This window comes from Pestalotiopsis fici, assembly GCF_000516985.1.
Source record: "Pestalotiopsis fici W106-1 unplaced genomic scaffold PFICI_Scf_9, whole genome shotgun sequence".
Lineage (NCBI taxonomy): Eukaryota > Fungi > Ascomycota > Sordariomycetes > Amphisphaeriales > Sporocadaceae > Pestalotiopsis > Pestalotiopsis fici.
In genome coordinates this window covers 1,636,675-1,652,847 of record NW_006917099.1, presented here as the reverse complement: position 1 = coordinate 1,652,847, position 16,173 = coordinate 1,636,675, and the positions used below count along the sequence as shown (strand labels likewise).

The following is a 16,173-nucleotide window of genomic DNA, read 5'->3' as shown; positions in this document are numbered from 1 at the left end:
TGCTAATATTAGAAGAACAGACCTAGTAGGGGCGCGTAGACAGCCACACAAAGCCATTCAGCACCACGTCGACATTTTCGTTATCATTGTTCTCTGAGGCACTGCTTGTCAGAGCTATCCTGGGAAGTTTATGCAAGTTGCCGGGGATGATCGGCGTCGCTCCGGTTTTGGGAAAAGGAATAATTTGTGGCAGTCATATGCATGAGAATAACAGTCGTTGGATAGACCCTAACAACCTTTACCAGTTTGCCACGGTTTCAGAACCAAAGCCATGCACGAATAGCAGTTGTCTAGGGCGCGTGGACAGCTGTGGTCGCTGTTACATATTGGTTGAGCTGTCGCCTGGTTTCCCTACACGGAAGGCGAATATCAGGGGAGTTAAAAGAAGACGAGCAATATCGGACCACATTGGAGGGTCACAGAGGAAGGGCATTTCATGCGGGAAATAGTAGAAACATCGGCACAACAAGTAAGAAAACCATAGTGCATGACTTGCGTCGTGATGCACAGCCTGGCCAGAAGAGGATCCTTGGGACGATCTGGCTAATAAGATGCGGATGTGATGAGATCGGACGTTGACCAAATCGGCGGGGATCCTTGTCCATTACGTGCTGAAGACCATGAAGATGTCTTGGCCGACCTCCAAGGTTCAAGTCTGTGGTGTTTCAGTTGCCCACCTGTGGCAGATAGAGTCCATCTAGTCCGATCTAGAGATGGGAGAGACGGTACAGACAGATGGAAGACTGGTGGAATGCATGATGGAAGGTCGGGGGTTTGCTGTACGAGGCATAGTGTGGTGACCAGAAAGATTGATGGATGGATGGATGGATGAATGAATGAGTGGCATATTAGAAGAAAGGTGGCCGCTGATTCACAACTCTGCGAGTCCTGTTATGAGGCTGCTGTTTCTCTTTTCTCTCTCCTTGCCCTTTATCGATCTAAACGTCACGCACGCTCTGGGAGCAGTAGTGGTCGTCGTCGTCGTCATCGCAATTTGCACTTGGACAAATGTGTTGGATAGTTTGCCAAGTTTTGTTGCCCATATTGACCCAGGAGAATAAACAATAAACGACGACCCTTAGCCGTACGATACGACCCGAACCAGCCGGGCAATTGGGGACCTTGGAAATTGATCCTCATCTGCCGCCGCGCTAGTACGCGATCTCGACCTGTCAGGCGACGGAACCCCTGAAAAGAGCATCCACAGGGCGCCCAAAGAAAACATTAGGAATAAAAGATGTTCGCCTTCTTCAAGGGCCGAGCAGCCAAAGATAGCGCAAATGGCGGGGAAGACAAGCAGGATAGGGGCCCAGCTGCCGCCGAAAACAGCAGCATTACAACGCCAATAGCCACTAATGACCTCGCTATCCCGGCAACAAACCCTGCAGCAGACCATCCAGCAGTGCCCGTAGAGCCAGTCCCTGCAGGCCCAGAGCCTGAAGAAGCCGAGCCAAGTGCTGCTGCTGCCCAGCAACCAAGCATTATTGCTACCACCAAGCCAGCGATTAATGTCAGCGTCGAGTACACTTTGACCGAAGCATTCCCAACGTGGCAGCCCGACGAAAGCGGCAGGGAACAAAGTCCTGGCACGCCAATCAGCATCATCAACAGCTGTGACGAAGAATTATCATCAGAACCAAAAACACCACCCCCCAGATCAACATCAACAACAGTCTCAGCGACCAGCACTGCAGCATCATCACCACTATCACTCCCCAAAAGAGCAGCAACACCAGTAGCAGTAGCCACCCCACACTTGCAGGCCCCCCAGCAGCGCCGCAGCTCACCCCCACCGACTCGTACGCCGCCGCCGCCAGCTGCTTCTTCCGTCTTATACACACCTCCACGCTCCAGGCGAACGCGCAGTTCTCACGTCAACCGCTCACAGCCCGATGTGCATGCCGCGCGCGTCCAACGATCGGCTACTCTGTCCAGCGTCGGTATCGCCAAGAGAAACTCGCTAAAGGACTCAAAGACAAAGACGTTCCAGCGCCACTCCATTGCAGAATCCCAAAGCTCAAGCTCTGCTACCCCTGACCGGGAGGGTCTCACCAAGATGGAGCACCAGAAATGGATCACCGTCCAGCAAAAGACCTTTACAAAATGGTGAGTGTGCGAGCCTGCTTTCGAATAGTCTGTCTATGTTGGCCTGCCTTTGGTCACACGGACTGCCCAATGCTCTTCTACCTCTGCTGGGCAAAATTGATCTAATGTCTCTTTAACATTCTAGGCTTAACACAAAGATCGAGCCGAGGGGCAAGGTGGTCAAGGACCTGGTTGCCGACCTGAGTGATGGTGTAAGTCCCAGACCCGAAACGGGCAAATTTTCTCCTCTCCTTTTGTCTGCAAACAAGAATACATGTTCTCCTAGGTAGTACCTGCATGCTGACTGCATATGCCCCCCAAAAGGTTCTCCTCATCCACCTGCTCGAGTGCCTGTCCCAAGAATCTCTAGGTCGATATGCCGCCAAACCCAAGCTGCGGGTGCAGAAATTCGAAAATGCCAACCTGGCGCTCGACTTTGTCAAGTCGCGAGGTATTCAGATGACGAATATCGGTGCCGAAGATGTAGTAGACGGCAACCGCAAGATTATCCTCGGTTTAATATGGACGCTCATTCTTCGTTTTACCATCAGCGATATCAACGAGGAGGGAATGACAGCAAAGGAAGGTCTGCTGTTGTGGTGTCAGCGCAAGACGGCCTGCTACGACGAGGTGGAAGTAAGGGACTTTAGCGCCAGCTGGAACGATGGTCTCGCCTTTTGCGCCCTGCTCGACATTCACCGACCGGATCTGATTGATTATGACGCCCTGGACAAGTCGGACCACAAGGGCAACATGCAGCTGGCATTCGATATCGCGCACAAGGAAATTGGTATCCCAGCCCTGCTGGATGTGGAGGATGTCTGCGATGTGCCAAAGCCCGATGAGAGGAGTTTGATGACATACATTGCCTACTGGTTCCACGCCTTTTCGCAAATGGAAAAGGTAGAGAATGCTGGTCGCCGTGTGGAAAAGTTCATCAACAACATGCAGGGCGCCTGGGAGATGCAGAGTGCCTACGAGAAGCGCATGGCCGAACTTCTTCGACAAATCAGAGAACAAGTCGAGGCCTGGCAACAGTCCACCTTTGAGGGAACCTATACTGATGCAAAGAAACAAGCCAACGAGTTTGGTTCCTTCAAGAGGGGCAAGAAGAGAGAATGGGTCGCAGAAAAGAGCGAGCTGGCCACGTTATTGGGTAACATCAAGACAAAGATGGCTACATATAGGTTGCGTGCTTACGAGCCGCCGCCGGAGCTCAGCCTGGAGGTCATGGACCAGGAATGGGCAACCCTCACCAAGTCAGAAATGATGAGGGGCCAGCTCATCAATGAGACCATTCGAGAGTGAGTAACTGTTCATCGCTCAGCTTGGAGATATACAAACTAACTCATTGTGCAGTATCAAGAATGCCCTTCGCAAATCGTTTGCCGACAAGGCCAATGACTTTGCCCTGGCACTGAACACCATGCAAGTAGCTATTTCGGGCTTGGATGGCGATGTGGAAGACCAGCTGGCCCATGTGCGCAAGCTGTCGGACAATCTGCCACCTTTGGATGCCTATCTCAAAAAGATTGAGGAGGTTGAAGAAAAGTGCCAGGAAGCCAACATTGAGGAAAATGATTTCACAACATACACGTACGATGAATTGTTGTACGAGCTTGGACTGGTCAAGTCCTCGGTGTCTAAGAAGCTGGCCTTCCTGGAGAACCAGATGGTCGCTCGTAACATGACGAACCTGACTCCAATCCAGCTTGAAGAGTTTGAGTCTGTCTTTCGACATTTCGACCGCGATGACAGCAACTCCTTGTCGGAACTCGAGTTCAGCGCCGCGCTTGCGTCCCTGGGTCTTGTGTTCTCGGAAGATGAGATGCACGATTACTTTGATGAGACCTCGCGTGGTACCGGTCGCGTCTCCTTTGAACAATTCATTCGGTTCATGGTCGAGGTGACTGAGGATCAGAACACGGCCGAACAAGTATTCCAATCCTTCCGCGAGGTGGCTGATGGCAAGCCCTACGTGACAGAGATGGACCTGAGACATTCCCTGGTTCCTGATGAGGTGATTGATAAGTTGATGGAGATTGTGCCAGCGCACACGGGGCCCGACATGCAGCACGATAGGGGCAAACCACAGTTTGACTACATTAGCTTCATGGAAAAGCTCATCTCAACAGGGGGGTCGACAAATGGCAGGCAAACCCCCGCAAGCAAGATCAATGGTTCACCGTAAAAAGAAAGAGACTTGACAGCTCTAAATAATAAAAAAAGAAAGAAAAAGAAAAGATCTTGTGTGCGCCAAAGATGACAGCACCGCTAGACGGGCTGTGAACCATCTTTATATATATATCATTCAGCATTCTTCTCTCTATCCTGTTTTCCTGATTTTTGAGCGTTTCGCATTCGAAAGCCAGGAGGGGACTACCAAGCATCAAACCGGGGTGTTTCTCTTATTGGGATCAAAGGAAGGACAACCAGAAAGAAAATCATAGGGGCTGGCTGTGATCATGGCTTTGTTCCTTGTTCAAATATCTACTGGCCGAATTTTGGTTGGGCGAGAGAAGGACTTGGACCATAGAAGGAAGGGAAGAGACATTACAGAAAAGACAGAATGTCTCTTTTTCTAGGATCCCCCCTTGAAAAATTATGTCAAGCATGTATAAAACCAAAATAATAATATCACAGCATATTTAAAATCATTGGTATCATCTCGATGAGTTAAAAAAAAAAAAGTAATGTTAGAAATACGTCCAACTGTAAATAGTGACTAGGTATAATCTGGACATCAATTTGAATGGTGTGGGTAGAATCACTGGATATCAAAAATATTTCAACTAAATCAAATGCTAATTAGACCCCAAACGCCTTTAAAATGCGACTGTAGCGCCTGATGCTCTCCTATGTAGGAAGAGGCGGTGGTGATGTTATGGGATGGGATGTTGGCGATGGCACGCTGACTGTCTTGTCTTTGCATCCAAACCAGCCGGGAGTAGCACAGGTAGTAGTGGTCGTGGCAGTCGGTGTACTGGTCGATGAGCTGCTCGTCGTCGTCGTTGTAACTTCATCCTTGCACTATATTACGAATCAGTAATTGCGTTCAGGTGGATAGTACAGTATTACTAATGGATATACTCACCCCAAACCACCCAGGTGTCTTGCAAGTTGAAGTCGACGTGGTAGTCGTGGATGTTGACGTTGATGTCGTGGTTCCAGTCGTCGTAGTAGTCTCATCAAGACATCCCCACCAGCCGGGTGTCTTGCAGGTTTCTGTCCTTGTTCGAGTCTTGGTGGTTGTCGAACTGGAAGACGAAGTGGACGGATTGGTGCTGTTACTCTCGTACATCTTCCAATTCCCGCAGTCTCTGCATTCTGGCGTGTATTTGCATTTCGGTACCGTGTCATATTTCTTAATGACATCGTTGATGACGGATCGAATCTTGTGCGTGCCAATTCCAACGCGCCAGCCCTTGTCGGCTACTGTGTCATAGGTACACTCGTATCCAGTGTGGCAGGCTGATTCCATGGCGTACCCTGCAAAGGAACACGACGCCGTTGCTCCATTACACGTTCCAATATAGACGGGATCGGCAGTATGGCCAAAGTGATAGGTTCCAGTGTATTCCCGGGTCTGAGGATACTGAGGATCTCCATGTGGAGGAACGGGAAGTCCCAGTCGCCCAGCTGCGAGTGCTTCGGGTACCGCTTCAAAAGTCACGACCGGTAGGCCATATGTCAGGCCCAACAATGAGCTGACAGCGCCGCCAAGCGAGTGGCCGACTACCCATACATTGGAGTCGGGGTACATCTCAGTCACGTTAGAGTATAGTTCTCGCGCGGCTTGATAGTAGCGGTTCTCTGCCCGTAGTGCTTGCGTGACACAGGTATTGTTACAGCTGTAGGTGCCTGTAGCACAGTCGCAAACTTGGTGCCACGACCACTGACCTTGCTGGGCGCAGCAGCAGCTAAAGAAGAGGTTGTCATTCTCCTTGTCGTTTGTGGTGGTACCTTCTCCATCAAAGACGGCGGCCGAGGTACCCTTTAGTCCAATCACAATGGTCGAGTTGTTCTCGTCGGCAAAGATGTGACCACGCAGTCCGTCTGTCTCCCAGCCAAAATCGGCACTTCTGTTGAAGGGCTTGCCCACCTCGTCCCAGTCTGGCAAGCTTGGCTTTTCGACATAGGCATCAGAAGCTATCAGAGCCATGGTAAGTACGGTTCCCTTGTCCGTCACGTCTGGTCCAGAGACATCGTCGAGAGTCCAGGCAGAGGGCATTCCAGCCAAGACGTATCCGCGCTCCCTCGCTTCAGCCACCATGGGGTCTACAACCATGGGCCGCCTGTCGACTAATCGTTCAATCTTTTGGGCCGAGCTCTTGGCTTTGAGAGGTGGCATCTGCTCGGCCTCGAATCCATCGTCGCCAGCGAGCCATACTTGGGCTTGTGGTTCCGTCACATCACGGCGGCGATGCAGACCGGGGTGCCGGTAGGTTCCATGATGAAGGATATGACGTAGCGTAAAGGTGTGCTCGGCAGGCTGCGGCGGCTCAACAATCATGGGAGGGGTTATTATCGGCGAGCCGTCAAGGACGATTTGCGCATTTTGATCGTATGCGACAGTAGATGACGACAGGGCGAGGAAGGATAGTAGTAGCTGGGCGGCGGTTACTCTGCCAGCAGAGTTGCAGGTTGGTCTCTTGCGTCGCATCATGGTGAGGGCGACAGAATAGGAGATGGTATCAAGGAGCAACGCATCAAAGCAGTGGGGGAGTAGAAGAACAGAGGAGAAGTAGGTGAAGTATTTGATGGGATTTGAACCGTTGCCTAAGGAAGGGCAGTGATGAATGAATCGTAGAATGGAGTGAGATAGGTAACGTTAGGAACCTATGGGTATGATGAATGACAGCTAGGTGCCCATACTTAGATACAGTAGGCAGTGCTAGTGCAGATGGACTAGGCACATGGTCGCCCTGTTGACCGTATCGGAGCACCCAAACATGCAGTGGATGTTGTCATAGCCGCTGGTCCCCGGGTGGCACGCGATAGCCATAGTGGGTCCAACCCCGTGGCGGGACCCATGTTGCCTTGCAGTCGTTCGAAACCGGACACTTGTTGAGGCGATTCGTCCTTGTCATGATAGGGCGAAGATAACTAGGTAGGTGCATTTATTGTATTGGACTCACCTGGACACTAGGCGGAAGTCGATAAAGCGGTCAAAGTATTATTATATCCCTGTTGTTTTGTCAAGTATATAATATTGTGTAGGTGGCATGCGAGTTTGATGCCTATTTGCCTCTTTGCATCTTCTCACAGATTCTCAACCTACCTCGCTAGCAATGTATTGTATTATGTCTTGTCCTGTCTTTGCTTCCAGAACCCGCCTCAGTTGGCAGTCATATGACAGAGAGGGCAAGGAACATGTGGGCCGAGTTTTCTGACGAATGATGCTGAGGCGGAGCAAAGGCAGCGAAGGACTCGTCTCTCCTAACCTGCCTATGCACAGCTACGACTCGCTGCATCAATTACATACAGCCTTGAGGCTCTTCTTCCTCGGTACACTTTTAGGTGTCCGACTTTAAACTACATCCAAAGGGCTGCATTTGCAGCTCACTTCAACCAGCCACTAAACGCGGGGAGGGGGAGGGGAAGGGGAACAACCAGCGCAGGCTTCCACCACACACACACACACCCACCCTGTCCTGTCCCTCTGTGCCTGTTGAGGCAGTTGCCAATTAGTTACCTTACAATGTAGTTACCTCCGTTGCTGGTTGTAGGCCAGATCTACCTACCCGTCCATGGATGACATTGGCGAATGATCCAACGAACAAGTGTCCACGAGAACACTCTCTGTGTCGCATTCTTGTCTTGATGGACCGTCATATCTGATCAACTGTCTAAAATACCTTTGTTCTCTCTTTTTGCAGACGACCTGATACACCCTACCAAGCGGACAAGGATGCAGCACCAAACTTGAAGATCGGCCTAGGCCTGAAGCTACCTACGGCGCTCCGTATAAACTCCACAAACGCCCCGTTATCATATCGCCGATAACAGGCGGCACGTCTCAACTTGCGTCGCCTGTTACATGTTACTCACAAACTACGCACTCACTGCTTGGTCTGGTTGTTCTGAAAGGAGTTGCTAGAAATGCCAATACTGTTCTGAGAAAACCATTTCCACGACTCCATGGTCTACAATCGTGAACAAAGTATACCTTCAAGCTCTTGCCTCTTCCAAGGCTCGGCCCGAATCTGCCGCCACATTCTGCAATAACTCCTCCAGTAACTACAAAGTACGCCGTGACGAAACGAGGAGGCAAAAGTCTCGCCTACGCCCTAGGTTTCACCAAGCTACGGCATGCTATAATTGCGTCAAAGTATTCAAACATTACTTTGCTCGCTCGATTGTACAATTCTCGAGATAATTTAAGCTACTCGTTCGCCTTCTCTCCTGTGCCGTCTGCACCGTACCCTTCCAGAGCTCTCCGTCGCCCGTGAACCAGCAATCGCGTCATACACTCCTATTCAGCTTGCGCGTCCCGAGGTGCCGTAGCTACCTAGCCAAGTGCAGTCGGACAAATTCATGGCGTCCAAGGCTACAGAGCCCAAACATGGGCTGCGTACCTCGAGATCTTTTACCCGGCAAGAGTCACAACCACCAGAGCCCCTGACTAGGACCCAGAGGGCCAACACCTTTCAAAATGGGAGCACGAAGCCGACCTCGAGAGCGGAACCCGATGCGTTTGAAACTCCTGAGTCCGACGACCCCATTGAACCGCCTCGAGCATCGGTGGACATGGACGACATTCCCATAGAATTGGTTAGCAAGATTGACAATTTTATCGACTCTCTCTCTGCCAAAGTCCACGCTGCTCCGCCGAATATTGACGACATCTCGAGGCGTTTCCAGGACTTCTATAATACGGCCGCCCAGCTGATACAAACACACATTTCAAGTTTATCCACGATACAGAACCGAAGCTCGCCGCGACCTTCGGTGACGACAAGACCATCGGCAGCAAGTATTCTCAGAGCCAAAGCTGCAGCACTGGGAAGCAAGGAAAAGGCAAAGGCGCCAGAAGTCGACCAACAAATGCTTACGCCAGATGAGCTAGCCAATCGAAAGAGGGCTAGAAAAGCATTGGAACACAAGAGATTACTGCTCGAGGAGGCCGTCGAAAGGCGTTTGTGTGAGGGTATTTATGACCGGATATATCGTCACAGAACCACGCAAGATGAAGCACAGGACGACAAGCTCAGGTCCAAGACGGCTGCACTATCTGTGGTTGGCATTGGACCAACAGACCTTGGTGTTGATATTGGCGAACTACCCGAGGACAACATTGCGGCCGTGGCAAAGAAGCAAGAAGAAATTTCCCAAAGTCTTGAACAAGCACGAAAGGACCTTACCCTCATGACTGAGAAGCGATATCCACTTGGCAAGCTCAACTACCTCAAAGCCACCCACAAGAGCATCGTCGACACACTATCACACTTTCACCCTTCCTCATCGGCTGATGAAATCATGCCAATGCTCATTTATACCTTGATAACGATGCCTCCGGAGAAACTGCACGTAGTCAGCGACTCCAAATTCATTGAAAGGTTTCGATGGGAAGAGAAGTTGGACGGCGAAGCTGCCTATTGTCTGACCAACCTGGAAGCAGCTATAAATTTTCTGGAAACGGTTGATTTGGCCAGCCTGAGAGCTAGCGAAGCACTTTCTGGGCCGCCAAAACGCGAAAACAGCCCAGATATAACAAAAACGGAAACTTTTCCACCTGCTTACACTGCGGGGATTTCGGCTACCTCTTCGACGCCTGCAATTGTCACTCCTGCGAGCGCTTCTGGACTAAAGGCACCTCCATCTCCCACCAGCGCCAGGGCTGCGGCGCAGCGTCGTCGGCTTAGTGATTTGATACAAACGCCAGCGCAGGCAATCGGAAGTGCTAGAGACTCTTTCTTTGACACAGCAGATCAGGGAATCAAGAATATTACCAACAGTCTTGGGGATAGCTACAAGTTCTGGCTAGGAAAGATCCGTGAGGACTCCAAAGAGCTCGTGGTCCCAAAGACACTGGAAGACGCCAGGAAGCTGATCGGAACGCCACCCCCTGATGACGACGATCCAGCTGATACTTCACGCTCAAGTCGCAGAGGTGCTGAGCACGACGCCCAGACGCTTGGAAGGGAGGACAGAATGTTGAGTCTTGTCGGTGGTAGAAAGGCGTCCGTGGCCTCGAGAGATCGCAGTGCGGATAGCACACGAAGTGCAAGCAGCTCGAAAAAGGTGGCCTTTTCTGCTGAAGACAACAAGGAAAAGGCAGCAAGTTCTGCGGCCAACCCCATGATATCGTCTTCACCCATCAACCCCAGTCTGGTTGAGCAGGCACGAAATCTCGGAAACTCGTTGAACCCGATGAACAAGTTTTCTGGCATGATACGCCCATTTGGCCGCTCGGTCACGACGCCAGTGCAGGCGTCAACACCTCCACCAAAGGACAGTGCTGGTAAGCCGGTGGATGGTGGTGATTTAGCTACCGTAAGTCTTTTTTCGCTTCCTTTGCGTCAGGAGTTGTATTGCATGAGTTGTCCTATTATAATCACCCCAAGAAACCTCAAGCTAATAGAGAGTGAAATTCTAGGCCTTTCCCGATATTGCAGCAGCACTGCCTCCGAAAGAGGTCAAGATTCCACAGATTAAACCACCAAACAAGAGATTTATAGAATTGCAAAACCCTGCTGATCTCAAATTGGGCGAGGTCCTTGAACTTCTCCGGGATTATAGACGGTTGGCAGGGGCACTAAAGGATATGGGCGCATTCAAGGAAACATAGACAAACAGCGAGGGGTTTTGATTCATGGTTTACAGTAAAATAGGATGAAATGTACAAACATTGAAAGCAGTAACGGCACATTTTGTTGAATGTTTTGGCCCCTTTGAAAACTCTAGATTCCGACATGCACTGGGAATAAAACATGACCATGTCTCTATGAAACGGCATTTGGATTGTTGATCAAAGTACAAAACTTGAGGTTGAGGAGTGGGATTTCATTATGATTATGTGTATCGATTTCTCTATCCCTTATCCTGGAAAGTCCAAAGTAATCTCTTTTCTTGTTTCCTGTATAATGCATATCCTAGACCAGACACGACGGATTCTCAGATGCCTGGAAGTCCAATCACGGATCTCAGACCTGGAATCCATCGCGGGAGATAGTATATTGGGTAGATGCCGATGAAGGCGGTCAGTAGGCCGGTAAGCTATTGCAAGCAAGAATATTAGCATCATGAACTTCCTTCACAATATGCCAAAGGGAAAAGAAACAAGGATTTCCGACTTACCTTTTCAAACCAAGTGTGAAAGTAAATGGCCGTCATGAGCAGCATCCACCAGGATAATCCGACGACTCCAATGGCAAACTTGGCCCCAAATGTCATGCCCTGTTGTTGCTGCTGCTGTATCCTGGCGCCACCCTCCTTTTCGGCCTCGACACCAGCGCCCTTGACCGCGCCATCATGCATCACGATACACCTCTCGTCACCACGACGACCAAAGATGGAGAAGCCGCCGCCTGCTGTTCCGCTGTTATTGACCGCCCGCGCCACCACCCAGCCGACCTCTTGCAGCAGGAACCAGCTGCCCAGGACGAGCAAAAAGACGTGGCCGCTGATGTCGTGACCGCCGCGCCACTTGCCGCCCGACGCCTTGCACGCCACGGCAGTCAGGACGTCGGCCTTGTTGGTATCCTCGAACCCGCCCTCAAAGACGGCCGCCTCGGCAACCTCGCACTTGCCGCCCGTGAACCGGAACCCGCGATCAATCAGGGCGGGACCAAAACACCACTGAGTGACCAGAACCCACCAGGCCGTCACGGCCGCCCAGCGGAGCCCGGCTTTGAGTTTGCGAGACGCCGAGACCTGGAGGGACGGGTGGCTCAGGACAAAGACGAAGAAGGCCACCGTGATCCAGGCCCAGCCGCGCTTGACAAAGAGGATGTTGAAGAGGTTGTTCTTGCGGGCAAAGTACGAAGGGGCCTCGGCCTGGACGTGCGACTGGCCCACTGCATCGTAGGCCGCAGCTCTCGTCTCGGGTGACAGCGCGCTGAAGAGTGTTCCAAAGAGAAGGAGTACTGGGTACACGAGAAGGAGGAGAGACTCGGCTGGTGTCGGGAGATGCGGTGGTGTGCGTGATGTAGCTGCCGAGGACGAAGAAGAGGAGCCGCGAGGAGAGTCAGTCTCATTGCTGGAGGCGGCCATCTTGACCGGTCGTGATCTTAGCGAGTATGTATCGTCCGCCATGAGAGAGATCGAGCAAGGTGGCAGTCAAGACGACGGGGTTTGCGCGCCAGATAGATCAGATCTGGTCTTGTCTGGTCTTGTCTCGAGAGGCCGCCTAGGAATATTCTGGAACTCCACAATAAAGGGATTAGTCAAGTTTGGTTGTAGCTTCTGCCTGACAATGTAGACACGTGAGTAGAATCATGTTCAGGCAAAGAGTAAATAGTTTACGGAGTTTCACCAACTACGTACGGGCTGGTAGAATAAATCCAATGACTTACAGCAAGGTCAACCCGATCCGATGACGTTATACTTGGAAGTGGTCAACAACGACGTATTGGTACCTGTTTTAGTGCCCCACGCCACATGCAAACAGGAGCTAACTTCAAGGTTCAGTGCTGTTGAGCTAAGAGTGGGCTGCTGCCGAGGCACCATGCTGTGCACATCTTGTACAAGGCCATGTCACATTATTTCAATACAATCAATATTCATCCTTTTCCACAAAATTCACACTCGAAGCAAAAAACATTTTCGTAATGATTCAATGTCGTATTGATATTGATCTACGTGAAACTACCAATGCCACTCTGTTCGGGTATCCATGTTCTCTTAAATGCCATGTAATGATGGTGACTTTTTTCTCACGATCTCTTTTGCTCAACCGAAAACGCCTTTGCCGGACCACAAGCCTTGGTCATGATATGCTGTCCTTCCCTGTTCCATCCATTCTCATCAAAAAAATGAGAAAGAAAATAAAAATGTTTTGTCCAAATGCCCACTGGGCCAAAGTCTAGAATTGAAAGAAGTGAGGGAGAGACAAAGAAGATGCCCCGATGAAGAAATATATCGTTGGGGACAGAAATATGCCCAAGAAGAAAAAAAGAACAGGGTCGGGCGCGATCATGACAGACTACACTGCGGTTCAACAGAGGCCGTCGTGGTTGTCGTTTCTGTTATGGTCGTTGGGATTGACTCGGCGGTCGGACTGCCTTGTGATGTCAATGTTGCCGTGGCCTACGAGGCGGAACACAGACCAGTGGCAGTCACTGTGTGTGTGATTGTCACGGTCACCTTAGAACCGCTACCCTCACCCGAGTCGGCAGGAATAGCAGAGGTAGTCTGGGCAGCAGCGGTGGTGGTGGCAGAGCTCTCACCCGAACCACTGCCAGAGCCACTTTCAGAGTCACCATCTGATCCAGTGTCGGTGCCACTACCCTGGGCTGCAGTAGAGGTGGGAGTAGCAGCTGAGGCAGTTGATGAGGAACCAGCTCCAACGGCCGTGGTGGCAGCCGAGGTAGTGGCAGCTGCAGAATCAGAAGCCGTGGTGGCGGAGCCTGATCCTGATCCGTAATCACCGCCATCAGCGGCTCCGGAAGCAGCGCTCTTTGTGGCAGAGGTGGAAGCAGTGCTGGAGGCAGCAGTGCTGGCAGCCTTGGTCGTAGTAGTGGGCTTGGCCGAGGAGGAAGATGAGCTGTTGCCGGAACCAGAACCGGATCCACTGTCGGTAGGGCCGCCGTCACTCTCAAACTTGGCAATAGCAGCGCAGAAAGTGTTGCGATTGTCCTTGTCGAGGGCCATGGACTGACCATCCAGGGTGATCATGTTGACAGAGGCCTTGGTGCTGATACCAAACAGGTGGACGCTAGAGTCCTCAATGCTGACAATGTTCTCCTGGCAGCTCTCAGTGGCGAGACAGTCCTGGTCGTAATTGTCGAAGAAAGAGTAAAGACCACCGCCAAAGACGTAGATGTCAGATGAGTTGACAACGCGGAGACCCCAAGTACGAGCACAGTTGGTGGAGCTACCATCGCAGCTGGTCGAGAAATCGGGATCAAAGTAGCCCTCGTTGACGGTAAAGGGAGTCGTGGCGTCAGGGTTACCCTGCATGTATGCAGTCTCGGTCTGGATAACGGACATCCAAACATTGCGGGCGTTGGTGATCTGGTAGTTGTACATCTGCGAGTGCTCAGAGGCGGTTCCCCAGAACCAGACAGGGTTCTGAGACTCGATGAGGACACCACGGCCATTGTAAATGTCAATCTGAGAGTGGTCCTCAAGGTCGAGCTCGTGGTCGGCAACCCAGAACCAACAGTTCTCGACGTAGACGGAAGCAGTCTGAGTAGCGTGGAACAAGAGGAAGGCACCCTCACAGTCAGTGTTGGCCTCGTGGGTGCTGTTGGGGTTCTTGGCACACTTGTCAGATTGCAGCTCAGTTCCGGCGGAGCCTCCAATGCGGAAGTGAACGTCCCAGAGACCGGCGGTACCAGCAGAAGATCCAGCGAGGTTCCACTGCATCATGATGGCACCAGGAGCAGCACCCTTTGTCTCAATGATCAAGTCAGAGAACTCGACATCACCGACATCGCCAGCCTCACCGACCTGGAAGACTGGCTTGGGGTTGGACTGGTCATTGAACGAAGTGCCATCAGCCATGAGGAGAGGCCACATCTCTCCAACAACCTTGATCTGCTTGTCGGCGGGAACCTTGATGGTATCGGAGATGATGTAGGCACCGTGATCAAAAAAGATGACCTGTCCAGCGGTGGCATCGTCAAAGAGCTTCTGAATGGCGGCAGTGTCATCGGTCGAACCGTCACCCTTGCAACCAGAGGCCTTTGCGCTGACAAAGCTGCTCTTGTCCAGGCTCTCGTACTGGGGCTTGGTGCGGGTAAAGACCTTGCCGTCGCTCATGAGACCCTCTGGCTTGGAGATGCTACTCTCAGCAGCCTGAACAGCCTTACCGGAACTTCCATCGTAGGTGCGGCCCTGAGCAAAGCTAGCAATCACCTGACCGCCTGCGACTAGGGTCGAGTTGTCACCAGCGTAGCGGATGGCAGTCTCAACGCCGGTGCTGAAATCGACATTGTCCAGAATCATGGTATTGTTGGTCACAGTAAGGTCAGTCTGGTACAGGGTGTTGATACCGACAGGGGTGTTGGAGATGACACTGTCGAGGAGCAAGAAAGAGCCGGCCGTAATGTCACCAACGCCACCAGCCGACATGTCGATACCAATCTGAGCATTGTTGATGGTCACATCCTGCATGGTCCAGAGCCAGCACCAGTTGAGGAAGATGGCCGTGTTGCAGTTGTTGAATGTCAGGTTGCGGGTGGTGAATTGCTGGTTACCGAGGAAAGCACCGTAGCCACCACCGTTGAAGACGAGATCTGCCATGAAACCACCAGAGCCGTTGTCCATGAAGATACCCTTCTGAGCGTTGGAAGCGCTCGTGTCGGTGTTCATGTTGAAGACAATGTTCTGAAGACTGGTGGCCTGAGCAACCTGCCAGTGGATACAGGCGCCACTCTCGGGACCCAAGTTGGTAATGTCGATGACAAAGTTGCGAACCTGACGGAAAAAGTTGTTCTGGTTGGTGTACCAGTTGGCACCGTCATCCTCGTAGGGGTCAGAGTCGATGACAGCCATGCCGACAAAGTCGGAGGTGGCCTTGAGAGTAGGAACGGTGACGGCATCACCGACAAACTGGGTGTAGTAAGTCTGCACAATGGGCTTGCTGACCATGTAGGTACCAGGGGGAAAGTAGACGAGGGCGGGCTTCGAGGTCTGAGAGTCACAGCCCAGACCGCAACGACTGCCATCAGTGATGGCCGAGTTGATGGCATCAGTATCGTCAGTAGATCCGTCGCCCTTGGCACCATAGTCCTGAACGTTGCGGAAGACCTTGTAGGAGCTGTCATCAGCAAAGACAGCAGTCTCGCTACCAGCCATGTTGGGCAACCAGTAGGTGCTGTCAGCGCGAGCCTCCAGAGCGCTGGGAGAGGGGGCGGCTGCTCCAGGAGCAATGAGCCGCATGGCCAAGAGAGTGGCCGCGAAGAGCTTCGAAAAGCCCAT

The 16,173-nt window shown here is 51.7% G+C and overlaps 5 protein-coding genes across 5 annotated transcripts; 2 read left to right on the top strand and 3 right to left on the bottom strand.

Annotated features, from left to right (window-relative positions):
* Positions 1–1,237: 1,237 nt before the first annotated feature.
* Positions 1,238–4,276, top strand: PFICI_11908 (uncharacterized protein; the record flags this gene model as incomplete). Its single annotated transcript, XM_007840489.1, has 4 exons — positions 1,238–2,106; positions 2,231–2,297; positions 2,410–3,389; positions 3,445–4,276. 4 exons carry the CDS (start codon positions 1,238–1,240, stop codon positions 4,274–4,276), a joined length of 2,748 nt encoding a protein of 915 aa, XP_007838680.1.
* A 665-nt stretch (positions 4,277–4,941) lies between these two features.
* On the bottom strand, positions 4,942–6,751 carry PFICI_11907 (lipase atg15; the record flags this gene model as incomplete). Its single annotated transcript, XM_007840488.1, has 2 exons — positions 4,942–5,115; positions 5,180–6,751. The coding sequence occupies 2 exons, from the start codon at positions 6,749–6,751 to the stop codon at positions 4,942–4,944; spliced, it is 1,746 nt and encodes a 581-aa protein (XP_007838679.1).
* A 1,871-nt stretch (positions 6,752–8,622) lies between these two features.
* On the top strand, positions 8,623–10,876 carry PFICI_11906 (uncharacterized protein; the record flags this gene model as incomplete). Its single annotated transcript, XM_007840487.1, has 2 exons — positions 8,623–10,581; positions 10,685–10,876. The coding sequence occupies 2 exons, from the start codon at positions 8,623–8,625 to the stop codon at positions 10,874–10,876; spliced, it is 2,151 nt and encodes a 716-aa protein (XP_007838678.1).
* A 326-nt stretch (positions 10,877–11,202) lies between these two features.
* Positions 11,203–12,300, bottom strand: PFICI_11905 (uncharacterized protein; the record flags this gene model as incomplete). Its single annotated transcript, XM_007840486.1, has 2 exons — positions 11,203–11,304; positions 11,386–12,300. 2 exons carry the CDS (start codon positions 12,298–12,300, stop codon positions 11,203–11,205), a joined length of 1,017 nt encoding a protein of 338 aa, XP_007838677.1.
* Positions 12,301–13,335: 1,035 nt separating this feature from the next.
* Positions 13,336–16,173, bottom strand: PFICI_11904 (uncharacterized protein; the record flags this gene model as incomplete). The annotated part of the gene is made up of 1 exon (XM_007840485.1): positions 13,336–16,173. The coding sequence occupies one exon, from the start codon at positions 16,171–16,173 to the stop codon at positions 13,336–13,338; it is 2,838 nt and encodes a 945-aa protein (XP_007838676.1).